General features: G+C 50.1%; 1 protein-coding gene across 3 annotated transcripts in view; it reads right to left on the bottom strand.

The window, feature by feature from the left end:
* Positions 1-26,767, bottom strand: part of Kdm2b (lysine demethylase 2B) — a 124,896-nt gene that overhangs the window by 56,502 nt on the left and 41,627 nt on the right. For all 3 annotated transcript variants that reach the window (XM_059249131.1, XM_059249129.1, XM_059249128.1), the window contains 5 exons: positions 26,098-26,251; positions 18,989-19,104; positions 13,034-13,160; positions 11,436-11,911; positions 1,210-1,296 (listed from right to left, as the gene is read on the bottom strand). In XM_059249131.1, coding sequence (XP_059105114.1) covers positions 1,210-1,296; positions 11,436-11,911; positions 13,034-13,160; positions 18,989-19,104; positions 26,098-26,251 — 960 coding nt within the window. The remainder of the gene's footprint in view (positions 1-1,209; positions 1,297-11,435; positions 11,912-13,033; positions 13,161-18,988; positions 19,105-26,097; positions 26,252-26,767) is intronic.

Genomic DNA, 26,767 nt, shown 5'->3' on the forward strand with positions numbered 1-26,767 from the left:
CCAGAGCTCAGATAACCTTGTCTTCTGGCTTGAAGTTGGGAGTCCAACCCTAACAGAGCCTTTCTTTTTTCTTCCCCCCCCCCCCCCCACAGGGTTTCTCTGTGTAGCTTTGGTGCCTTTCCTGGAACTCGCTTTGGAGACCAGGCTGGCCTCGAACTCACAGAGATCCGCCTGCCTCTGCCTCCCCAGTGCTGGGATTCAAGGCGTGCGCCACCAACGCCCGGCCCAGAGCCTTTCTTGTGACACCAAATGTTCTGCCACTGAGCTTAATTTCTTAAAATAGGGTAACTGTGTTGCTCTAGCTGGCCTTGAACTAGCCTCGTAGCCCAGGCTGGGTTCAAACGCGACTTTCTCTTAACTCCTTGAGTGCTGGCAGTGTGTGCCACCAGGAGCAAAGGGGGTTGAAAGACACTTTCACAGGGGTTGCCTAAGACCATCCTGCATATCACACATTTACATCCCGATTCCTAACAGTAGCAAAGTTACAGTTATGAAGTAGCAACAAAAATCATCTTAGGGTTGGGGGTCACCGCAGCCTGAGGAACTGCATTAAAGGGTCGCAGCATTAGGAAGGTGAAGAACACTGATTTAGAGGTTGCTGACAGTGGGCCAGCCCTGGTTCTGAAAGCTTTGTGTGCCCAATCACACACTGAGTCCTCAGAACCATTCCAGGTGCGGGGGCTTAACCCATAAGGAAGTGTATACAACTTGTGCATTGAAATGGTGATGGAGTGAAGCCTGCACGGTCGGGTCGCTGGAAATCTTCCCGTTTGTCACAACACGAGGCCTTTATCGACTAACACCCTCCCCACTCCCGGTTTAGACAGTTTTGTGTGAAATGCCGATTCGTTTTAGGAAGAGAGGGAAGTTCCTCTAAATGGGAGGGGGGCAGTCCTCGGAGGGACAGACAGGGCACAAAGCGAAAGACCGGAGGGAAATTTGAGACAAACAACTAAATGAGACTAAATGACGAAGCAAGTCTCACTTCCGCAGCTGACAGGTGGCCACCAGGGGCCACTGCTTGCAGTTTCCATAGCGAGTGAAGGGATCCCTTTAAAAAGGAAAGCGTCTGCAGCGAACACTTCATTAAAACCATCCGGGCTAAGTGGGGTAGCCTCTCTGCCAGGAGCCAGGGCAGAACAGATCATACTCGATGGGCAGAAGAGCAGTGAGAAGCGGTCTCCCATCTGTGAGCCATCTGGGTCTTACCTTTGGAGTCTTCTTGGGCCAACTGACCACGGGGACCCCCGTGATGGCCAGGCTGGGGTCATCATCCACATGTTCCTTCAGTACATTCTGTAGCCAAACAAAGGATCCATATGAACCAGGGGTGAAGGGAAAAATCTCTAAAGGAGGCAAAATTAACCCCGCAAAGGTTTGCAAGCTGACCCCCTCCCCCGCAAAAATAAAAAAATAAAAAATCATTGCCTGCCATTATCTACCACTCTATTATGGAAACCAAGTGACTCAGATTTCTTATGGACTCAGAACATAGAACATTCCTCTTCCCAAAAATGTTTTGAGACGTGGTTTCACTTTGTAGCTCTGGCTGGCCTAGAACCGATGGAGATCCTCCTCCCTCCGCCCCCAGAGTGCTGGGATTACAGGCGTGTGCCTCCGCACTGTCCTCCATTTACCAGCTACTGATGCCACTTACGGCATCCAACACTTGTCCAGAGCGTCACAGACTCTCACACACACAGTGGACTTTGTGTCTGTGGTGTATGCTCACATATGTGTGGTGTGTGTTGTACTCAGAGAGCTCAGAAGCCTTGGAAGGCCTCCACTGTCACGTTCCACCTCAGTCCTTGGAAACCAGAACCTCTTTTTTTTTTTTTTTTTTTTTTTTTTTTTAAGACAGGGTTTCTCTGTGTAGTTTTGGTGCCTGTCCTGGATCTCGCTCTGTAGACCAGGCTGGCCTCGAACTCACAGAGATCCGCCTGGCTCTACCTCCCGAGTGCTGGGATTAAAGGTGTGCGCCACCACCGCCCCGGAGACCAGAACCTCTTGATGAAAAACACACAGCTCATGGATTTTGAGCTAGGCAGGCCACCAGCAAGCCTGAGTGACCCTCCTGTCACTGCCCACCCCAGCCCTGGGATTACAGGCATGCGCAGAACCATGCCCTGTTGATGTGGATGCTGGGATCCGAGTTCTGTTCCTTGGGCTTATGCAGCGAACTCGGGCAGCAAACGTTCTTAACTGCTGAGCCGTCTCTCCAACCTGGTCTCACTTCTCAGCCAGGGAAGCAGGGATATGAGCAGCTTAGACTGCTAAAGCCCATGAAGTCAACTGTGTTCTCAAAGAGACAAATGAAAACCAGCCAGGCAGGAGGGTTTATGCCTGTAATCCCAGCACTGAGGAAAGAGAGGCAGGATGATCAGGAGTTCAAGGTCATTCTCTGCTACACAATGAGTATGAGACTAGTCTTCGCTACATGAGACCCTACCGTGAAAAAAAAAAAAAAAAATCAACAAGGCCAGGCGGTGGTGGCGCACGCCTTTAATCTCAGCACTCCAGAGGCAGAGCCAGGCGGATCTCTGTGAGTTCAAGGCCAGCCTGGTCTACAAAGCGAGTTCCAGGACAGCCAGGGCTACACAGAGAAACCTTGTCTCGAAAACCAAAAAGAAGAAAAAGAAAAATTCATGGTCAAGGTTCAGCAGGGGTCAGTGTCAAGTTGACAGGTCTGAGCCCTTAAATACAGGTTTTCCATCTTGTTTCTTTTCCTTGGGTGTCCTACAGACACAGTCATTTGTGAAGAAGTTCATGGGTGGAAGGTCTGGTCTAGAGAGCAGAGTACCTGCTCCCTCAGTGGTACCATGCCCAGCTCTTCCCCTTCCTAAGCCTTGCTTCCCCCAACTGTACATGAGAGGTAACTCAATGGTGTGGCTTTTCAGACAGGAATGAGGTTCTTAAGTTGCTATGCAAAAAGCTAAGAGTCCCGATCACCCTTTTAGGAACCTGCAAATTGCTCACCAGACAATGACCACAGTGTGGTGTGTTGGCATCCCAACCTCATACATTCAAATACAACTGATGCTCCTGCCAGCGCTTATCCAGATGGCCAGCTGAGAGCATTCTTTCAGTGACATTTCAGAACACGGCCGATCACAGAGGAAGATTTAATAGAAAAACAGAAGAGCTCGGAAGATAAACGTAGGTGAAGATTATTTTACACACACTGGGACACACATACTCATACATGCTGATGCCACAGTGTGCCTGTGGAACTCAGAGGAGAACTTTGTAGAGTCCGTTCTCTCCCTCCACCTTGACATGGGGACCAAGGTTCCAGCTCAGGCAATCAGGTGGCAAAGGCCTGCATCTGATGAGTCACCCTGACGGCCCTCAAGATTATTTCAAGGCATCGTCTCTGATCTGTATTACCAGACTGGACTCTAAGCCACTTCTAACACACTCTACTCACTGTCCTGTTTCTTGGTCATCCATGGGCTGACTGGATGGCAGCCTGAGGCACTTTCTCCACTCCCCATGGGAGGCAGCCAACAGCAGAGCTCACTGGGGCTGCCTGGGTTTGACTCTTTGCTCAACATCCAAGGTCAGCGACGATTGGTATCTATAAAATACCTTGACTGAGCTGGGCGGTGGTGGTCTATAGATTGAGTTCTAGGACAGCCAGGGCTACACAGAGAAACCTTGTCTTTGAAAACCAACCAAACAAACAAAGAAAAAAAAAAAGCCAACCAAACAAACCAACAACAACAACAACAAAAACAACCACCAGGGGCTGGAGAGATGGCTCAGAGGTTAAGAACACTGCTTGTTCTTCCAAAGGTCCTGAGTTCAATTCCCAGCAACCACATGGTGGCTCACAACCATCTGTAATAAGATCTGGTGCCCTCTTCTGGCTTGCAGGGATATGTACAGACAGAACACTGTATACATAATAAACAAACAAATCTTTAAAAAAAAAAAAAAAAAAAAACCAACCACCAAAATATCTTGACTATGTCATGGCTTACGTGAGCCATGTCTCCCACAAGCTCATTCATGGCAACCCTTGGTCCCCAGCTGGTGACTATTTGAGGAGATTATAGAACCTTTGGGACATGGACGCTCCATGGCAAAGACAGGGCAATGGAAGGGGGGCGGGGTTAGAGCACAACTTCCTGCTTGCACTCAGTCCTGACGGCTCCCAAGACACGATAAGCTGTCCCGGAGGCTTCCATCACCACGCCTTCCCTGACACTGTGGACTGATGGCTTGTGAAACTCTAATCCAGAACCACTTCTCCTTGAAGTTGCTTCTGCCAGAGATTCTGTGAGCCCCACATAAAGACTGACTATAGAAAGCTCCCCGCAGACAAAATTCAGGACAGAAGGCTTCAAGCCTCCAAAGGAGGACATGCCACAAAATACCTGACCTGAGCCTCCCACAACACTGCCAACATCATAAAAAACCGGTAAGTCTGAAAAAACCGTCCAGCCAAGAGAACGCAGAGGAAATTAAATGTAATGGGGTGTCAGGGATGAGATTCTGGGACAGTATTTAGGTAAATACCCAAGAAGTCAGAAGAAATGACAAAACGTTTGTTTTAAGGACTGTGTCGCACGCATTATATTAAGATGGTGTTTATTTGTCTGAGTTTTCCAGAAACCTAAAACTTTTCTTGCTGGGCGAAGGTTTGCAGGGAGTGAGTTCCAGGCACCTGTCTCAACAAACAAGACCATCTACAAAAAAAAAAAAAGTTGCCCAAAAAAAAGTATATTAAAAATGGTTTGTTTTTTAAAAACATGACTATCTAGTTCTGTTTGGCCTTGCTCAGAGACCTGCCTGCTTCTGTGTGTGTGTGCATATAAATATATACATATATCCCCCACTACCACCACCCACACCCACACCCACACCCACACCCACCCACCCACACACACACACACACACACACACACACACACAGGGTTTCTCAGTGTAACAGTTCTGGCAGTCAAATGAACTCACTCTGTAGACTAGGTTGGCCTTGAACTCACAAATATCCACCAGCCTCTGCCTCCCAAGAGCTGGGATTAAAGGTGTACACCACTACCACCTGGCTCCTTTTCATCTTTTAACAATATAGTTTTAAAGTTTTCCCAAGGTGCCTCACATCCCCAAGAAAGCCAAGTTCCCATCTGTGTATAGCATTTTGTGGCCACCAGGGGGCACAATGGAACTTGTCTTGCTGCAAAATTCTTTTGTAAAGGCAAGAAAGTTAGGGGAGGCATAGCCCAATGGGAGATTTTTGTCTCAGGAAAAAAAAAAAAAAAAAAAAAAAAAAAGGTGCTGGAAGGAATGATGTCACAGGATTCCTTAGGCTCTGCCTGAATTTATACATTCCCGGGGAACTGTTGAGCGCACAGACAGAAAGAAGGCTGTGTGTCCGCACTGCCCCAGCCCCTGGAGATTATACCATATAAGCCTGTGTGGCTCTGGCAAACCCCGGGCAGGCTTCCTGCGAAAGGATGGAGCCACCACCAGGGCTGTGCTACCAGAAACTGTCTCACGTGTGACCTACCAAAGGAACCACAGGCTGGTTAGGCCTTGGCAAACACCCCCCCTCCCCCATGCAACTTCTCTCAAAGAATTTAGTTTGTTAACAAGAGATTTGGGTTCCATTGCTTCCCAGGGCGGGGTGCTAATCACTGGAAACCCATCTAGGCAGTGACTAAAAACGCCATTAACAAGGCAGTAGCTAGAGTCGGGAAAGCAACACCCAATGAGGGGTGGATAAGAGGGTCTACGTCACAGCCAGAGCTACCTGCTCTGGGGAACACCAGGTACCAGTCAGTATACTTGGGCCGTCTCTGAACCCCTCCGTCCATTCCATCTGAACCTGAAAAAGACTCATCCCTAGATTTCATTGTGATCTTCCCCAGAACAATGTTCAAGTCTTAGCTCTAAACTCCAATACCTGCAAATGGAAATTTCCAATCTTACGTATCTCTCACTGTCTTGCAAATTGTTAACACCCGTAAGAGACAGCTTTAAAAGCAAGTGCGTTCCAGGGTGAAGAACCAGAAGACCCCAACAGAGAAAAATGCTCTGACCCCCTCTCCTCACATCACGGGTTCACAAGCTCAGACCTGACCAGAAACAAAACTCTTTCCTTTCCAAGGTGTCTGAAATCATAACAATATCAACTCTGGTCTACTGAGCACTTCAAGACCTTGCTAGGACTTTACACGTGTCAGTCATGACACAGATCATACTTCCTCTTGTTTTACTGTGTCCCCCAAGAACCTCAGCAGCACAATGGACTGTGCAGGGACTTGACTTGACTCTACAACTGTCCTCAAAGACAAGCAACATCCATCTGGACAATGCACTTTTTTTTTTTTAAAGATTTCTTTCTTTATTATGTATACAGTGTTCTGTCTGCATGTATGCCTGCAGGCCAGAAGAGGGCGCCAGATCTCACTACAGATGGTTGTGAGCCACCATGTGGTTGCTGGGAATTGAACTCAGGACCTCTGGAAGAACAGCCAGTGCTCTTAACCTCTGAGCCATCTCTCCTGCCTTGGACAATGCATTCTTAATTTAAGACCTTCTTCCCTGTTACGTTTGGAGTTTGATGTCAGAGCAATACAACTGATCTCTATTTGACTGTTGATTAAAAAAAAAAAACAACGCTTGACCAGATCTGTTAGTTCATGCCTATAATCCTGATACTTGAGAGGGTGAGGCAATATCGCCACAAGATTAGAACAAGACTGAGCTACACATAGCCTGGGCTGTACAGGGTTAGACTATGCCTAAAAATAAAAATAAAAAGACAGAGAAAAGAAAACAAAGATATAGGAAAGGAAAGAAGGGAAAGGGAGAAGGGAGGAAGGGAAGGAAGAGAGATAAAGAGAGACTTCAAAACAAGAAAACCTGACTTAGGTCTTTCAGCCCCACAGCTCTGTGTAGCTCTGTAATTCCCACTAGTCCCATAATGCTATTGCAGTGCCTTAATTCCATGCAATCAGATAGTTGGTCTTCTATACCAAAATAACTTGATGACAGCCAGAAGAGCGTGAGATCATGGCGAGGGGGCGTGGCTACAGTATGTAGTTAAAGACGGTTAGGCTGCACTTGGCACACTCCCGGAAGCAGCTTGTAGAGGGGTCACCTGACAAAGTCATCCCGCCTACACCCTTGGTGCCCTCTGCCCTTCACAGCCCTGACACATACTGCGCTGTATTCTAGTCACTCAGAACTGATCTGAGGACCACATGCTACACGTCCATCTTTCCGTCCACCCGGAGCAGGAGCCACAGCGCTCTCCCTGAGCTCTAGCGGAGAGCAGAGACGTTTCTTAAAGAGACCGCTCGCTAGGCAATCCCATCTTCGGGTGAATTACTTCAACCCACAACTGTTGCTAATCAGTGTGACCCCCAAATCCATGTACGCTGGGAGCCCCAGAATGTGACTCTGGGGATGGTTTCTATACATTTCATCAAGCTGATGCGAGGTTCTGCTGGATTCTCCTGGGCCTGAATCCGATGGCTGGTGTCACTCATGGTCGACATGGAGAGGGGGGTGGCCATGGACAATCAACCTTAACCATGGGTCGATATGGGTATGACGTTAAGACAAGCCAACCAACGCCAAGGACAAGGCGAGAAGAGGGAGGAGCCAAGGAAAGACACTTTCCTAGAGCCTTAGGCGTGGGCACGGCTCTGCAAACATCTTGCTTTCAGACTTGCTGGCTCCAGGCCCAGAAAGAGGATGCGCTGTCGGCTAAGCAACTGGAACATTTGAAACAATTGCGGACGGTAACTGTTCCCTAAAGAACGGATGAGAGATGGGGAAAGAGGAGGCAAAGATCTCAGGACAGCAGAGGCTGGCCAAAGCCAATCTCATTGTTCCTCCAAGTAAGTCCACCCCACAGTCCCCTGCCACTGTACTACTTTACCTTTTTCAAAAACTTCAGGGCTAAAGAGATGGCTCAGGGGTTAAGAGCACTGGCTGCTCTTCCAGAGGTCCTGAGTTCAATTCCCAGCCCCCACATGATGGCTCACAACCATCTATAATGAGATCTGGTGCCTTCTTCTGGTGTACAGGCATACTATATACATGGTAAATAAATAAATCTTAAAAAAAAATAATTCAGGCCGGGTGGTGGTGGCGCACGCCTTTAATCCCAGCACTCGGGAGGCAGAGCCAGGCGGATCTCTGTGAGTTCGAGGCCAGCCTGGGCTACCAAGTGAGTTCCAGGAAAGGCGCAAAGCTACACAGAGAAACCCTGTCTCGAAAAACCAAAAAAAAAAAAAAAAAAAAAAAAAAAATTCAGTTTATAATACATTTATTTACCTATTGGGGGAACACGCACCGTCCTAGCGCAAGGCCAGAGGTCAGAGGGATACCTTTTGGGAATCAGTTCTCTCCCTCCACTATGTGGGTTCCAGGGATTGAACCCAAGCTGTGAGGCTTGGCGGCAGGTGCCTTTACCCACTGAGCCATCTTGCCAGACCCTATTTTCAGTTTGCTATTTTAGATTCACTTACTAATTTCTATGTATTTGTGTGTATGTGTGTGTGTTCCCAAGTCGATATGTACCACGTGCATGCAGGGGCCCAAAAGGGAAAGGAGAGTTAGTTTCATGCCCTGGAACTGGAGTTACAGGAGACTGTGAGCTCCCGTGTGGGTGCTGGGCACCAAATCTGGGTCCTCTACAAGAGCAGTGAAGGACTCCTAACCACCTGACCACCTGTTCAGCACCCCATTTCAGTTTTTAAAAATATTTCATTTAAAAAATTTTCATTATATGTATATTGGTATGGGGGGGCATCCTATGGTATACCTGTAGGGGTCAGGGGTCAGGGGTCAGAGGATAGGTCGGTCAGTCAAGTCAGTTCTCTCCCTCTACCATGTATGTTCCAGGGACCGAACTAAGGTCATCAGACTTAGCAAGCACCTCTATCTGCTGAGCACTCTCGCCGGCCAAGGTTTTATTTTTAAAGTCCATGTGTATTTGTGTCTGTGTGGGGTACATGCGTATGAGGCCACTGGCTCCCCCGAAGCTGCACTTACAGGGAGTTGGGAGTCACCTCATGCTGGTGCATGGAACTCAATTCTGGTCCTTTCTTTGTGAGAGCAGGAAGAGCTCTTCTCTTCTGAGTCATCGCTCCAGCCCTGGCCACGTCAGTTTTTAACCAAGTATCTAAGTACTTCCGAGTGACCAGAAACATCGGAATCTGGTCCCCAGAAGGATCAAGCGCATCATGTCCAAAATCCCTGTTTTGTTTTTGGCTTTTTTGAGACAGCGTCTCACTGTGTAGCTTTGGCTGGCCTAGAACTCACTCTATAGACCAGGCTGGCCTTGAACTCAGTGAGATTTGCCTGCCTCTGCTTCCTGAGTGCTGGGAAGCATCTTCATTTTACGCAGCACTGGGAAATAAAAAGCAGAATGATGTGCCCAGGGCCTCACGGCAAGCAAGCAGTAGAGAACGTAAGTCAAACCTGAACTCAAGGATCTCCTCTACCTTGATGTCTTGGTCCTGCTACCAGAACAAGTGTATTTAAAGAGAGAGGTTTCCAGGCAGTTGGCAGAGTGCCTTCACAACATGCAGAAAGCCGTGGGTTCAATCCCCTACCGCCATATAAACCGAGCATAGTGGCACATGCCTGTATTCCCACACGTAGGAGGCAGAAGCAGGAGGACTCGAAGTTCAAAGTCATCCTGGCCTACACAACGACTCTGAGGCTATCCTAGCCTGGGTTACAGGAGGGTCTGTCTCAAAACTAAAAGTCAAACAAGAGACATCTCTGAAGACACCCGGTGTCAGCTTTCTGGACATCATCTCCACGAGGTGGCGACAAGAAGGCCTTTCTTAGACTTTTATAGAATTCTGCAACCCTCCTCCTCCTATTTTCACAGACCTAGCGGATAAGATTGCCACTCAGCTAGAAGACGAAATAAAAACCCAGGCAGGTAAGCCACAGCGGCCCCGTCCTCTCACGGCAGTGGTACTGGTCTCTGCACTCTACTTAACGCCCTAACCTTGACAGGCCCTCACAGCAGCAACCGAACGCAGCCTCAGAGGGCAATGGAGAGATACAAGGAAAGAGAGAAACCCGGCCACGAACCAGGGGCACTCCCTGCAAACACACCACACACGGATCCTATTAAAGCAGAGGGTATCACAGAAAGTGATGAACATGTATAACAACCCGTTCACAGTATTTTGGCAACTCAGTACTATTATTTTGTGATTGATAAAAATTTAACAAAACCGGCCTGGCAGTGGCGGTGTATGCCTTTAATCCCAGCCCTGGTGATGCAGAGGCAGGTGGATCTCTGGGAGTTTGAGGTTAGCCTGGTCTACAAAGCAAGTTCCAGGACAGCCAGGGCTGTTAGACAGAGAAATCCTGTCTCAAAAAACCAAAAGAAAAAAAAAAATTAAAAACCAATTGATTAAAATTGTTTTCATTTTACAGGCTCTCACAAAGAAAAAAAAAAAAAGTAGCCACATGACAGAATCCTAAGGTTGCCATTAAGAGATCAAACTACAAAAAATACCCAGTAGAAATGAGATGCGGGTAAGGTGGTAAAGAACCTGCCCAGGATGTGTGATGCTCTGCATTCCATCTGGTACCACAGACAACAAAATCAAATCAGTAAGTGAGGCACACCTGGATTAACGATTTTCATTCAATGGTTCCATATACTGGTTATACATCCCTAACAGTTACCTGACCTGAGCCCCAGAGTTTCACACACTCCCAACCCCCCACTACCACACAACCCCCAACTGACCCCTGAGTCCCGGAGCCCCTGCAAGGGGCTCGATAAACTACCAATTCCCAAGGAAGAAATCTGAGTTCAGTTTCTAACGCCAGTAGACCGCCAACTCCACTGCCCCAGTCAGACTCAGGAGCAGCCAGCGGAGGATTCTCCTAACTTCGTCACTGCAGTCTCAGCAACGCTACAGGAAGTAGTTCTGCACTTGTGGATCTGCACTCCAAGAAGCATTCGCACAGTGGATGTCCAGCAGGCACTCTAGCATCTCTCCTGGATCCTCATCCCAGCTCTACCTGACGCCCTAGGACCTACTTCCGATGCAGATCCAAGTGAGACCACGGCAACCTCCCAACCTTAGGCTGCTGCACTGTACCCACAGTCAACGGTTAGGAGAAAGGTCACCAGCTCACACACCCAGACTCACGCTCTCGGGAATCAACCCAGAATGGCAAGCTCTAGGGAATCAATCCCATCAGAACACTGTCACAACACACACAGACACACACTCCTCCTGCGGGGGAGCCCTGAGGTCCCAAAAAGTATCAAAGAAGCTGTTGTCACCCACAGAGCAAGCCTCCACCCAGCTGCTAACTGTGGTCCCAGAGTCCATAATCCAGACAGGCTTGCCTAGACCGAGTACCATCCCAGCACCTGGACCCACCCTAGAATAGCTAGCCACCCTAAGCCCGACCCAGCCTTGGCCCCTGCCCACCTTTACACCTTCCAGGAGGGCCTGGGGGTCCTCGATGCCTTCGGGGACACACTTCTTATTCTCCGGAAGAGACTCTAGTTTTTCCACCAAGGCTTTCAGGCCCTTCAGTTCAAATTCGGTCAGGTGGGTCCACCTGGTAGAGACCTCAGTGGAAGGGGAGCCCGTGGGTGTCTTGGGGTAGTCTACGGGCGTCGTTGTGGACTTGACACTTTCCTCCGACTCGTTGGACAAAGTCCTCTTGAGGAAGCGCATGGCGGGGGCTTTGGGTTTCTTCCCTGTGTTCTCCTGCTCCTCCGAGGGGGTGCTGGTGGGGGAGGTGGGGCCATCGGAGGGCAGCTTGGGTGTCTTCTCTGCACCATCCCCCTCCTCCTCCTTCTCCTCCTCCTCCTCCTGGGGCTGCTGCTCACAGGACTCCTCCTCCATCTCCAGCCAGGAATCCGATGAGAAGCCGTCTACACTGGCTTTTCTTGGGGCATCTGTGGGGAAGATCATAAAATACAATGATGACCGCTTAGCGCCCCCAGCTGGAAGCTCTGTGGATTCCACTCACCCTTCCTGCAGAGAGCAAGGGTCTGGTTCAGGGCTCCTGGCCTGTATAAGGGCAGTAGTCAGCCATACACAGGTTCAAATCCCAGCTCTGCTCTCTTCCCAGCTCTCTGCACCCTCACGGGTTGCTTTACCACTGACAATATGCCTGGCATTTTATCATATGTCTACAGGTCAGTTAATGGCAGGGATAAAGACAGTGCAGTGGACCTAGGTTTGGTTCCCAGCACCCACATGGCAGCTCCCAACTCCCTGTAACTCCAGTTCCAAAGGATCTGATGCCTTCACAGTGGTGTCCATACATACACTCAGGCACATACACACACTCTTAAAATAAATAAGTGTTTAAAAAAAATCAGTCAAGGGCTGTCAGGATGGTTTAGTGGGTAAAGGCACTTGCTGCCAAGGCTGACAACCTGATTTCAATCCCTGGCCACCCCTCCCTTCTGGGTAAACTGGGCCTGAATTATGGACACTAGCTGTATAACATGGGCCTGCTCCTATGGGGACGAAAACCCAAACCTCAGAGTATTGTAAGAAAAACCAGCCGGGCGGTGGTGGCGCACGCCTTTAATCCCAGCACTCGGGAGGGAGAGGCAGGCGGATCTCTGTGAGTTCGAGGCCAGCCGGGTCTACAAAGAGAGTTCCAGGAAAGGCACAAAGCTACACAGAGAAACCCTGTCTCGAACTCCCCCCCCTCCCCCGCAAAAAAATAAAAAAAATAAAAAAAATCAGGTAACTACAGTGGAACACAGAGAGCTTGAGTTCTTCGTTCTGTTGGATGGTCCTGTTTTAGCAACTGTGCTGGTCACAGGCTCCTCCATGCATCTGCAGTTATGGGTGTGTGTGTGTGACAACTGTGTTTCTTCTGGGGGGTCATGGGCTCCTTTTCTTGGCTTTTGTGTTCCGGGTGGGAGACGCACAAGCGGGGCTATCTCCTGAGCGGTCTCCTGCCTAGCATTCCGGCTTCGGAGAATCCCAGGGGACCCAGGGTTATCCCACAGGCTCCATGACAAAAAGGGTATCTGCCCTGGCCAGGTTCGGTTACTCACCAATAAGCATTAATTCTCTCTGGTATTCCTGAGTGAGGTAGGAGCGCTGGGTCACACAGTACACGTATCTCTCCAAGACATACCAGCACATCTCATAGTAGAAGGGGTAGCGGAACTTGGGCTGAACCTGAAAGCACGGAGCAGAAGCAGGCAGGCGAGAGGTCAGTTTCCAGGGATAATGGGGGAGGACTCGCGGCAGGCGGCAGGTTCCCTGAAGTAGCGCTCATCACCTCAGCAAGAACATAAGTAATGGGAAAAGGGGAAAACGGGGAGGTGTCACCGGCAGGGAGACAAGACGGAGGCCTGGAAGGGGCAGGCGCCAGCAGCATGCATGGATGAGGCGGGAAGAGGCCTACGGGAGGCATCGGGTTTTGGTCCCTGAGCTACCCATCCCGGGAGGTGAACAGGGCCCAGTGTGTGCGGGGAAAAAGGATTTCCCTGACCTGCTGCCAGCACTACCGATACCTGCAAATGGAAGAAGCCCTGCCTGAGCCCAGCCGCAACGGACATGGGCTCCTCATTCTAGAATGTTCTTGCACGGACTCTGCTGTCTCTCCCCTCCCTTGAAAAACAGACGTCCTCTCCCAATCCTTATGCTTCAGCAGACAAACTATTATACACCCTCCTGAATTCTGGGAGGAAGGCCAGGCGGGGAGGACCCCTGTAAACGGTGGGTGGTACAGTCTCATCCACCTCCCTAGGGTAGGGCCCTTAGGAGCATCCACAGTGTCCTGCTCCCCACATCCACCTACGATACCTGCTTGTGTTTCTACTGAGGACTCAGAGGGACACAATTCCCCAATGTAACCAAGGCGAGACATCTCGTCACCAGGGGATACTCTGGGGTCTGGTGGCAGGGTATCAGTGGAGAGTCCTCTCGGCTGCTTCTTACAGGTAAAGAAGCAGTGCATAGGAGAACTATAAAATGTGTGGACCGCAAGGAACTCTGATGGGTGGCAGTTCGGGGTCTATAAAGAGGAACTGGCAATGGAAGAAAAGCCATTATCGATGGCCTCAGCATAGAGGAACCTTCCGGAAGCTACATCCTGAACAGACATGGAGGCGGTGAGGTACAGTAAGATGACTTCATCTCCCATCGTGGGGCGCACTTGTCTTACACATCCCCAGAACACCTACTCATCTCTCCCCTTTTCCAAGGGCGTATCTGTGAAGGTCCGAGACTCCTTCCTCACCTTCCTCATCCTTCAGCAAGCATCCCCTACCCCCCAGGGGCTCTTTCTATGCTGACAATATACAGTGCCTTGGTACCTTTTCAACAAAATCAAGTACGAGCAGACTCCGTTACCTAAAATACATTTAACTGGTATTCTCTAAGCACCATACTGGAAAAAACCTCCCCACCTCTGTCTTCCATTCCTCATCTACTTCAGCGAAACTTCTCAGCTTTCAGGCCCTTTTCCCACTCCTGGGTTCCACCTCGTCCACCTGTGAACTGGGTCCACTTCATCTCCCTGCCTCTGGGGGATGACGTGCTGAGGGATGAGATCATGGTTCACCACATGCTTTTCAGCTCCTCCGGGAGATGCATGGAGTTGGGAGAAGAATCTGGCATTTTCCTTGGCTCCAGCCACTTTCTGAGAAGCCCAGTTTCACTACCAGGATGACGTGACTCCTTCGTTTCACAGTTACTGATTGGCGCCCCCTGGGCTAGAGAGGGGCTCCTAAGTTTAAGCCGCCCTCGACGTCTTATGATGGAAAGTTTAAGGGATGGGGTTCAGCCCCATCCCGATTCCAGAGACCCGGCCAAAAGATTTGGAAACAAATGGCCAATACCTAAACGCCAAGCTGAGGACAACAGACCCCCATTCATAACTCCCAAGAGGGGACTAGATGGATCAAATACTTTCAACTTTTGACTTTTCAAAAATTTTGACACTATCCATGCCGCTGTGCCGTTGATGGGCACTGTGACACCAGAGAATACTTCTAGATTAGGGGGAAAAATTCAGAGGAAGGGGCCGTATTCAAGAGAGGATGGCAAATCTCCCCTCTCTGTCGCTGAACCCAAGGGAAACTAGCTGGGTGAAAACAAATACGAATGAAGAAATTCAACTTGGTTTGGCCTTTTTTGTTTGGTTGGTTTTAGGATTTTGGGGGGGGGGGGTGATAATTTAATTTAATTTGTTTTTGTTTTTTTTTCCAAGAGAGAACTGCAGGAAAAAAAAAATTTGCAAAAATTGACTTACAAACAGCTTGTTGCCCACTACCCTTCCCCTTCAAAAGGTTCCAGCCACATGCCTGGAAACATTAAACACACGATTGCTCAATATTATTTGGTGACAAGCTGGAGTCTCACCAAACTGAGTGGTTAACCAACCTCTGTCCACGAAAAATGGCAAGGCGGTCACAAAGGCGGCCCTGGGCCCAGCCTAGAGGGCAATTCACCAACATTGGATCTCAGGGGTCCCAATGGAGCTCCAGAGGCCCATTTAAGTGGCACTCGCCTGGCCCTTCCTCAGAGGCCCGAGTCTTCCAAGAATTGAGCAGATGTTGGAGGAGAGTTGAGGAAGTCTCTGTGCCCCTAGGATGCCCATTTAATTTCTTGAGAAATTAAAATGCGAAGGTAGGTGGAAGTATCTTAAATTTTGTTTTTCTCCTGGAAAAAAAAAAAATTCAATGGGGGGGGGGGAATAAAAATCCAATGGTAGGAGGGAGGGGAGAGGAAAGGTAAATAATTTGCGGTTTCCAAACAGAATCACTGGCCGCAAAGGAGGGGAATGTAAGGGGTGCTGGCATTACCTTTTCTGGGAAAGCTGTTTTCACTAGAGCCATTAAGGAAAAAAAAAAAAAAAAAAGATAAGCGTAAGAAAGACAGCAGTTTGATGAGTAATCATCTGGACCATCCTTCCGACCCTCAGCAGCTAACTGGAGCTAAAAGTATGTCACGGCTGTTGTGACGTAATCCTAAGAAGCATGCAGCAGTCCGTTCTGGTCTAGCTCTCCCATTACTGTGATCTTTAGAGCAGGAGATTCACAGAAGGAACCAGTCCTCTGTCAGTCCTTAGAGGCCTAGACCTGTCTGTCTGCGCTGCCTTATGGGGGGCCCATGACACAGCGGAGTGAGAGTCACCTAGCATCTTTCACAGAAAAATAAAAGTATTTTCTACATGTGGGAGAGGCTTAGGGTTTCAGGGCTGGATAGCCAATCCTACCCCCACCTAGCATAACAAAGGCAAACTCCTTTTCTGGACTCCCCTACTGGGCTTCCTCTGTCCAGCCTCTTGCGTTTGTTTCCACGTAAAGCCATGTTTGAGAACACTCCGGGGGGGGAAAACTATTTTTAAATGGCCATAACCTTCTTAAAGGAGCTGATAGGGATGGAAGAATTGAGCTGTATCGGGCTGACAAGCAGTCCTGACATTTTATCTGGCTTCCAGGACTCTCTCTAGGGCTTTTTGTCTGCTCTGGCTCCTAAGGCAGAAACAGTTGGGCCTCGTAGCCAAGCCCCTCTCCAGAGACCAGAATTCAAAGCAGATGAAAATGCCTGCTGTAGCTTGCAGCTTGGCCTGCCCACCACCCCACCCCACCCCACCCCCGCCCCCCAGCCATCCTTCCTCCAGCCCTGGAGCCAACAATCTGCTTCAGAGAAGCCAGATGGGTGCCCCCTCAGGGACTAAGGACAAGGGGCCTCAGGGGAGGGAGCCGATATGCATCTTGATGTGTGGTGAGATACCACACCAGTGCAAACAGAATGATGTCATAGGGGATAGGGAGGTTAGGGGGTTCCTGCTTTGAGTGATACCAGTTGGGGAGAGGAACTAGGTTCCTAGGGGTTATGATTGGGGGGTCGGGGGGCACAGGTGCTCTGAGATGCACAATCAGATTCCCATGGGAGGGGACAGCTATCCAGCAAGTTGCCAGAGGAATGGAGAAATCCCAGTCTGGTTCTGGCTTTCAGGAACTGCCTGGAAAGCCTGGGCCTGACCTCTCCTCTAGAGGACAGGCTTTCCATCCACACCTGCTGGTCGCTGCTCACAACAAATGGCCTGTTTTTCAGGGCTGGCCAAAAAGAATGGTTGGCCGCAGTCCAGACATCATTGGACTCGGACTGAAAAGTGACCGTTTGTGCCCAAACAGCGCCTTTGTCCTGAACAGCACAGGGCACGTGCTCCAGATCTGGGCTAAGCGCACCTTTCTAGAAAGGTGAAAAGTCCATGAAACAAGGCCTCTGCGTAGGACCTTGGCCCAGGACAATGCGGACGTGGGCAGCACAAGACAGGAAGCCAAGCATGCCCTGGGCACCCTCAACTCCCCCCTCACTATGACTCCAAAGTATCATCGCATGGAAACAAAACCTAGAAACAAGACTGGGAAGTTACACTCTGACCAGAGCAGCCCGAGGTGTCTCTTTACAGAGTTCAAGCACACCAATACTTCTCTGGGGCCGAAAAGCCACTTTCTGAGGCAAATCCCAAGGAGAACTGTCATGTGGTCTGTTCACACAATGGAGTTCTTCTACGCAGTCATGAGATGCGCTGGACATGCACTGCAACATGGATGTACTACAACATGGATGGACCTTGGAAAGGTACATCATGCTGAGCGGGGAAAAGTCCGGAGGTAAAAGGCCACGTATCACATGATTCCATGTAGAGAGAATGTCCAAAACAGGCCAATTCATAGACAGAAGGGAGATTAGAGGTCACCAGGGTTGGAGAAAGAGGGAATAAGGAACGGCTGCTAATGGGTACAGGGGTTTCTTGGCAGGGGAACAGGGGGCGGGGAGAATGTGCTAGAATTAGTGATGATGGCGACATACTAAAAATACAGAACTGTACATTTCAAATGGTGAATTTCATGGTATGTAAGTTGTATCTCAATTCAAAGAAATATTTAAATAGTCACATTAAAAAACAGAAGAGGAAAAGCAGTGGCGGGGGTAGGTGGGATACAAAAGAGGCCCTTTTCATCCCAGGGCTTCCGTTTTTCACCCCTGAACCTGTCTCAAATGCCTGGGGACGTGTGGTCAAGCCACAGCATTGGAGAGAGGGTGGCCAACTCCCAACCATCGAAGGTATTCAGGGAAAACTCCAGGAACAAAAGGCGCACGTGGCCCTCATCCTGGGAGAGTTGATAAGCTGAGAAAGCATCACCCGAGTGGTCACAGGGAAGCCTCGGCCCCAGAGAGCTTCCCAAGGGCCCAGGGGACGCGCGCTCAGCCACAGGCCTAGAGACACAGGCTTCCCTTCCATCAGACCCCAGTTTCCCAGGCGAATACACAGGAAAGATGTGACTGTGGACCAGGCTGGCCCTTTTTCAAGCCTCCTCCACCCGCTGCAAACTTCAGCAACAAGAACAACACAAGGTCCACACCCTTTCTACATATGCAAAGAGGAAAAAGGCTGGGTCCCTCCCACCTCCTGCTGCTCTCTCAAGGTAACAAACGCATAGACACTTGCTCAGGTACAGAGGTACAGACACTGTTTCCACAAATTTTTTTTTTTTTTTTTGGTTTTTCGAGACAGAGTTTCTCTGTGTAGCTTTGGAGCCTTTCTGGAACTCACTCTGTAGACCAGGCTGGCCTCGAACTCACAGAGATCTGCCTGCCTCTGCCTCCCGAGTGCTGGGATTAAAGGCGTGCGCCACCACCGCCCGGCAGTTTTTGTTTTAAATGAGAAAACGCAGCTCAGCCTGGCCCCACTCTGTGTAGTCCTGGCTGGCCTTGGGACTTCTGATCCGGCCTCCACTTCCCCAAGTGCTGAGATTTTTAGGTACGTACAATCATGCCCAACTGTCCCACAGAGGATTCTGCCTATGGTCTGATAGTGAACAGGAACTCCAGGGATTTGGGGATGGGCTCTTATGGAGGATGTCATAGCGCCCTCCAGAACCAGAAGCAAGGCCCCAGCTTGAGACGGAGCAGAAGTGGGAAGGAACTCAAGTCGAACTGAGAAAGGCCAGCTCATTCCCCGGGGAGAGAAGGTGCTTTCTTACCCGGGTTCTGTCCTCAATCTCGTAGATCCGCAGCTGCATGGGCACGTTGAAGCTGTGCAGGATGTTCCCGCCGAACACCAGAGAGTCCACAGGGGTATACACCGCATGGATCCAACCTGAGCGGGGAGGGCAGAAGGAGGATGAGCCCTGGCTCCTCTGACAAGACTGGAGGGAGGGGAAGAGAGCATGTGGGAGGGCACAGGGGGACCCATATGCAAGGACACATGATGCAGACACCAAGGCTCCTGGACAGCCTGAGGGACTCAGCCAGCAGCTCCTAGAAACCCCAGTTAACTCAGGGCAGGTGCTGGGATGCCGCAGGCAAGTGCCTGTCTTGAAGATGTTGGTGGCCAAACCTTCCTCCCAGGACTTGGCTGTAGCCAGGAACATGCTGGAGCCAGGGAGCTGGAGGCCCCTCCCAGGCTGTACATCTCTCCTCAGCCTTTTCTTAGTCATTCCTCTGATCACTGGTCCCCGGAGGGGGTCATATGGGACAGCTCAGAGCAATGACTACAGAACCCAAACACCTTTTTCTGCAAAGCACATCCTGCTGGCATGGAATTCTCCAAGGCCTGTGTCTACGTTAAACTCCTTAATCACAGGATGCTGGCATCCCATGTCAGCTTTTTCTTCCTCCATTCTTCCCCGTGTACTATGGGCTGGGGCAGATGTCCCTTCTACACACTGCAACTTTGTAACAGTGTGGGCCACACTGGTGACTTCCCCAGGTGCGCCTAGGGGCTTTCCAGGTCTCGGCTTGTTAATTCTTACAACGACAATCTCTCTTCAACTACGGCTTACAGGTGACGCAACTGAACCGAGGTGTGTTAAGGTGAAGTCATCTATTAGTATCTGAACCCCCAAGGTTACCCTCCGCCTGGTGTGTGGAGATTTGATTCAACAATATCACACCTCCACTGCCAGGGCAGAAAATATCAATGCGGCCCCTGGAGACGGAGCTAGGGGGCATGCAGCTTTATACAACTCCAATTTGCAGATGCTCAAACAGGCTCAGAGAAGAGTCCCTTGTTATCGGGCGGTGATGGCACATGCCTTTAATCCCAGTACTCAGGAGGCAGAGGCAGGGGGATCTCTGAGTCCAAGGCCAGCCTGGTCTACAGAGCAAGTTCTAGGACAGCCAAGGCTACACAGAGAAACCCTGTCTCGAAAGGAAAAAAAAAAAAAAAAAAAAAAGTCCCTGCTGAATGAAGCCGCAGCTGGCAGGGGAGAACAGCAGTTTCTAACAACTCTGCATTACCCCAGCGGTCCACGGAACAGGCTTGGGAACACACCAGGAAACAAAGGAGAAAGACAGTGAGAAGGAAGGACAGAGGCAATGACAAGCACAGGCCGTGGGGACACTCAGAGTGGAAGACAGAGGAGGACCAGCAGAGGGCAGAGAGCGAGCAGGCAGACAGACAGACAGACAGACAGACACACACACACACACACACACACACACACACACCCCACACCTCTCTTCCAAACATGTGCTTAACTATTTCACCCAAAGGAAAACTCTGGAGACCCAACCGCACTCTCTGCCCAGGCCCCAAGCAGCTCCGGTCTCTTTCCCAGGTGAGCTGAGACATCAGCTCTCAGGCTCACAGTCTGCACCCGCTGCAGGGAACAGAGCCACCACCTGAGGAGGGCACTTGGCAGACCCAAGGCCACTGCTGGACACAGTCACCAGCCCTCCTCACCAGCATGGGCAGAGCTAACTGTTGTCAGAGAAAAGTATGAAAGACATTATCACCCGTGACGGGACACAGGGGGGTGGGGGTGGGGTGGGCAGGAATGGAGACTGCTTTGGCTTTTGGGTCTCTGGCTCAGGCCATCAGCTGCTCTGGGACCAGTGTGTCCCTGGAGGAAACCATCAAGCAACCTGGACCTTTCCGCCCTCTGGGGAAGACAATGGCTGATGTCTAACAAGTCCTGACTTCATTTGCTTGGTGGGACTCTATATCAGCATAAAATCCTATTCACATCCCTTTCTACACTATGGGAGGCAGTGTATGTACGCGTTTATGAATGTGCACACACACTTTCTTCACTGTGGGAGGCAGTGTATGTATACGTTTATGGATGTGCACACACACCTGTGTGCACTAGTGCATGGGGGCCAGAGGTCAACATCAAGTGCCCCTCCTCAATCACTCTTCACTTTACTTTTTGCAATAGGGTCTCTCACTGAACCTGGAGCTTCCTGACTGGCTAGACTGGCTGGCCCGTGAGTTCCCAAGATCTTCTGTCTCTACCCCAAACCTCAACCCCCAGTGGTGAGGTAACAGACACGCAGAAACTGAGCATCTGTATACTGTAAAAACAAACAAATGGCGTCTCCCGCCTCTGCTACCTGTCAGCGGATCTTTTAGAACCACATTTCTGTGTTTTCACCAAGCAGAGCTACGCTGTCTGCTACCGCGGTCATTACCACATTTAAATGCTTCCTAAGACTGGACTGAGGATGTCTGGACCTCCAGGCCCTGCTATTTTTTTTTTTTTTTGGTTTTTCGAGACAGGGTTTCTCTGTGTAGCTTTGTGCCTTTCCTGGATCTCGCTCTATAGACCAGGCTGGCTCACAGGGATCCGCCTGCCTCTGCCTCCCAAGTGCTGGGATTAAAGGCGTGCACCACTGCCCTGCTTGGTCCTGCCACATGCCCACCTTTCCCTCTCCCCAAGCCTGAGCTCAGGGACCTTGGTTCCAGACTCTCCCTGATCTAGCCATGTGTGCCCACCTGAAGAAGACTACTGCCTTCCTGGTGGGGAACTTGGTGAGCAGGAACTCAATTGCTACAAGCAATTGCCATTGGTGTCAGTTTGGAAAAGGGCGGTGTCCACATTATTATGGATTGATTAGCCCAGACTCTCCCTGCAGGCAGAAATGGAGGCACACCCGACTTAACATCTATCACCCTGACAGTGTGAACCTTGGGAAACTGAAGACAGAGGCCACTGTAAGTAGGCGGGGGATCTGTATGCCTAGCTAGCTATTCAAGGGGTTCTAGAAGGTTCTACAGACTTTCCTAAGGCATCACAGGTGGATGAGGCAGACGCCCTTGGATTAAAATGGCTGCCGAGTTCCTTTCCAGCCCCGCTTACATTTGCTTACACGGTCTCAATGATGCCCTTAGGAAGAAACAGGGAGCGAGACTGTGGCATTGAAAACCCCATCCTTTCCCACCCTCCTGAGGGCGGCTCATTCACGATGATACTCTGGGAAGCTGGTGTCCTGGGCTATAAGTGGGCAGGGGAGGCTGGCACCTGCCATCAGCAATACGAAGGCAATAAACAGCTTATATTCAGGCCAAGCAACCAGGGGCGGATGCAGCCATAGAAGGAACATGGTGACCCACAAAACCCACTGCAGAGGTGATTTCGGGGAGCCGAGGGGGCCCAGAACAACAGAGGCACAGGGAGTCTCACCCACAACCGCGGTGCTCAGAATGCAGTCTACAAGCCCCTTGGCGCGCCTGCCTCCATTTCTGCCGCTGCTGTCGAGATGACCTCCCAGATCCCATGACCTCCCAGATCCCATGACCACCCCCACCACAACGCCCGGGTCACCGTGGCTGCCAACCAGCAAACTACAGGCTGCATCTGACCCAAGGGTGTGTTCAGTTTGGTCTACCTCGTATTAGAAAACGGGAAGATTTCACCTGAGAAGCTGAACTGTTTCCCTCCTTACAACGTGGGAAGATACCCAAGGCAGGCCCTGGTCCTATCTGGTCCTGAAGCACCAGCGCCAACCATTAATTGCCCCATTTCCCATGCCTCCAGCACCCTCTACAGTTCACTCGCTTCACTTGACTTCTTCCGTGTTCTGTACCCATTTTATAGGTGGACAACCAAAGGCCCCATCATGCTACGCTGTCAAGGACTCTGAGTCACCATTACTGATTTACTGGCGTACTGGCGTCACCAGGTGGTTCATGTCTCTCATTTTGATTTTTTTGTTTGTTTGTTTGTTTTTAAAGGCAGGGTCTCACGGTCTAACCTTGGCTAGCCTGTAACTCCCTCTGTAGACCAGTCTGGCCTTGAACTCACAGAGATCCATCTGCCTCTGCCAAGTGCTGGGATTAAAGATGTATGCCACCACAACCAGCAAAACTTTTTTGAGACAAGTAACACTGGCCACCCATACTACCCTCCTCCTGCCTCAGGTCCCCAAGGGATGGTTCTTACTCCAAGGCAAGGACAGGGAATACTTTAAGATCAGCTTAAGTCTCCGGACTGCAGAATTCTTCTCAGACATTTCCAACCTTCAGGTATCCCTAACAGGTCCCCATACCGGGCCACCAACATGACTGCCACCTGGCTGGACCCACACTCAAGAGGGAGGGATTGTATCCCATGTCCCCTCAGCCCCTCTTCTCACGGCCTGAAACCAGTCAGGCTCCAAGAACATTTGCTACGTGAGGGCTTTAGTTACGCAACTTGAGAGGTGAGTAGAGGATCCTGAGTTCAAAGTCATCCTCCACGGTAACAAGTTTGAAGTCAGCCTGGACTACATGAGACCCTCTCACAAAAACCAACCAACCAACCAACCAACCAAATAAAGGTATTTTCTTGTTTGTTGATTGGTTGGGTTTTTGTTTGGTTTGGTTAAGTATGTTTCCCAAAGTCACATGGCCAGGAAGGGCGAACAGAATGCAGGCTATCAGAGGGCCGGTTTAGTAAATATAAAAACTAGGTGCACCTGGCTACCTACACCTGACCCAGAAACTTGTGAATTGAGGAACAGACCTTTGGTCAGGTATCTTTATTTTTGGAAAGGGTATAGGGGGAAGAGGGGCTTAGATTTTTCCCGTATATATTGACAACAAAAAGAAATAGTGGATAGAGAATGTTTCCTGCTCAGAATTATTACCCACAACTGACCTGGACTAGTGCAGCCAGAGGGGAGGCCGAGGCCACAGATATGGTCAGGACATTGGAAAAAGAAAGGCCCTTTGGCTCATCCTGATGCTGCCCCTGGTTTCCTATTGCTTGACATTCATGCTTCTAATGACTCCAGTAGTCTCCTCCTAACTAGATGCTCCTGGTACCCTGCTAACCGTGTTACCATTTCCTCTGCCATCATGATGGCCAGCAGATCCACAGGATAAACCCAACACGCCCCCTTTTCTGGGTCTTCCCACTCTTGGTCATCTTCAATGGTCTTCCTCTTCCATAGAGCTTTCCTGGCCTGTCCAGGGATAGAGACTGGAGAGCCACCGGCCTGGAACCATCCATGACTCCTCTGCCCTCAGACACAGGAAGAAAACGTGATATACACGGAAGCACTCTGACCCATTACCCTCCTGTGAGCTTTCAAAGAACCGGAGACCCACTGAGAGACAGAGGTGGGACACTTGGGGCTTACAGTAGCAGAAAACATGTCTAAAGTCACTACGGTGGGTTTGAAGGGTCATAGTTCATTTGGTAGAGCACTGACCCAGTATATGTGAGACCCTGCGTTTATTCCTCAACATGGATAGACAGACAGACAGACAGACAGACAGACAAATTCACTGTGGAGGTTGGTCATTGTGGTATGCTTGTGGTCCTAACATCTGAAAGGCAGAGTCAAGAGGATCATGACATCTCGCCCACCCTGGGTTATACATCAAAAATCTGTCTCAAGCTTGCTATGGTGCCACATGCCTATAATCCCAGCACTTCAGAAGTAGAAGCAGGGGGATCAGGAGTTGAAGATCCTTCTCAGCTACATAGTGAAGTTAAAGCCAACCTAGGTTGGCTCAAAACTCTCCACCCCCATACACAAAAAAGTTGACTAAAAAAGAAAAAAGAATTAAAATTTATGGTCTTGTGAAAGACACAAAAATTAGATTCTCCAACACAGAAACACTCCTATGAGAAGGCTGTAAAGCCTCCTGGATTCCCCAAGGCTCTCTCCATACCAACACACAAGCAGACTTCCATACATCTCCAATGTGTGTGTCTGTGGATCAAAGGGTTTAGATGCTGGAGAGTTTCTAGGTCCCAAGAGAACCTCAAGTATTCACCCAAATCTCTGAAATCTAAAATTCTAATCTTGGGGCCAGCAAGATGGCTCAGCAGGTAAGGGTACTTGTCACCAAGCCTGATGACTTTGAGTTTGATCCCTAGACCCACATGGTGCAAGAAGAGAACCAATTCCCTCAAGACATCCTATGGCCTCCAAATGCTACTCTCCCACCCCCACCTAACTCTAACACTCACTCACTCTCTCTCTCTCTCTCTTTCTCTCTCTCTCTCTCTCTCTCTCACACACACACACACACACACACACACACACACACACACACACAACTCCCTGATCCTAGGTCACTGGCCACCTCTGTCAGTTAACTCAGTCTATAGCTAAAAGCCCTAAAAGCCTTCAGTCTGTCTTCAAAATTAGAGGGAGGAATCTGGACTCACTAGGTCCACACAACCTAGGGAAGTTCTTGCTCCATTTTCCATTTTTAAGGTGGGAACACTGAGGCAGCACAGCCGAAGTGCCAACTAAGAGGGTTCATCACCCTTCCCAAGAGCTTGCATCCAAGTCCGTGGGGCACACTCGTCTTCGGTCCCTAAGGGCCCTGTCATGTTCACACAGGTATCTTTAGACCAGTGGTTCTCAACCTTCCTAAAGCTGTGACCCCTTAACACAGTTCCTCATGGTGTGTTGACCAAAACCATAAAATTATTTCATTGCTACCATCCAAACTGTAATTTTGCTACTGTTATGAACTATAATGTAAATATCTGATGTACAGGATATCTGATAGGCAACCCCCCGTGACAGGGTCGTTCCACCCCCAAAGAGGTTGTGACCCACAGCCTGAAAACCACTGTTCTGGAGGAAGGCCCAAGATAGACATTCGAATGTCCCCAGAGGAAGGACCCGAGGCTTCTCCAAGGGACAAAGAAGGCTAACCCACAGGTATGGCGACTCAGGTTATATGCTTTCTCTGTTGCCTCAGACCCGCTCCCCTCAGGGTATACCAATGGCTCATCTAATCCCCAGGCCCGCGGAAGCCCTCACTTGGCCTCCAACCCTGGCTGAGACCACAGGGAGGCTGCTCCAAATACCAGGGAAGCCAGTGGGTGACCGACCCCACGCCAGCCATACAGAAACCTACCAGAAGGGATGAAAAACGTGTAGCCTTGCTTCAGCTCAATCCTTTGGCATCGTTCCACGCGGTCTCCCAGGAAGATGTCACTCTGTTTGCCGGACAGCACCCACTCCTCATACACGGCCAAGTTGTGCAGGGTTGGAGGGATCAGCCAGAAGATCTTGGGGGGCAAAGGAGGCAGTTAGGGCAAAGTCTCTGATTTCTTCCGGGCTTGCAACAAACCCCAAAGAGCCCCACCTACTTGGGGAGGGATAAGGAGGGTGGCAAATCCATCTGTCTGGGCTCCCCAAGCAGGGCTCAAAGGGTCCCTGAACCGGCAGGGAGGGCTCTGGCTACCTGTGGGGTATCTCCATTCCAGCTCAAATACCAAGGCAGGAATGCTTCCTGTGCTGGGTGGAACATTTTTTCTCCTGAGCCACAGGCTCGTCTGGGAGGTGGGGAAAGGAATGGAAGGGAATTTCCTACGATGTATGATAAAATGGCCCAATAAATAAACTCAGCCTGTGCTCACTTTGGACGAGGAAAAACATCTGGAGTCAAGTGGGCTGACTTCCTCCCAGAGTCTCTTCCAACACTGTCGTTTAAAAAAACGGATGTCCACGAAGACCCAGATGAGCCAGGCACACATGGGCATTCTCAAGACACACCCGCATCACCTACATCCAGGCAGGGACAT

The sequence above is a fragment of the Peromyscus eremicus genome, chromosome 23 (assembly GCF_949786415.1).
Source record: "Peromyscus eremicus chromosome 23, PerEre_H2_v1, whole genome shotgun sequence".
In the NCBI taxonomy this organism is placed as follows: Eukaryota; Metazoa; Chordata; class Mammalia; order Rodentia; family Cricetidae; genus Peromyscus; species Peromyscus eremicus.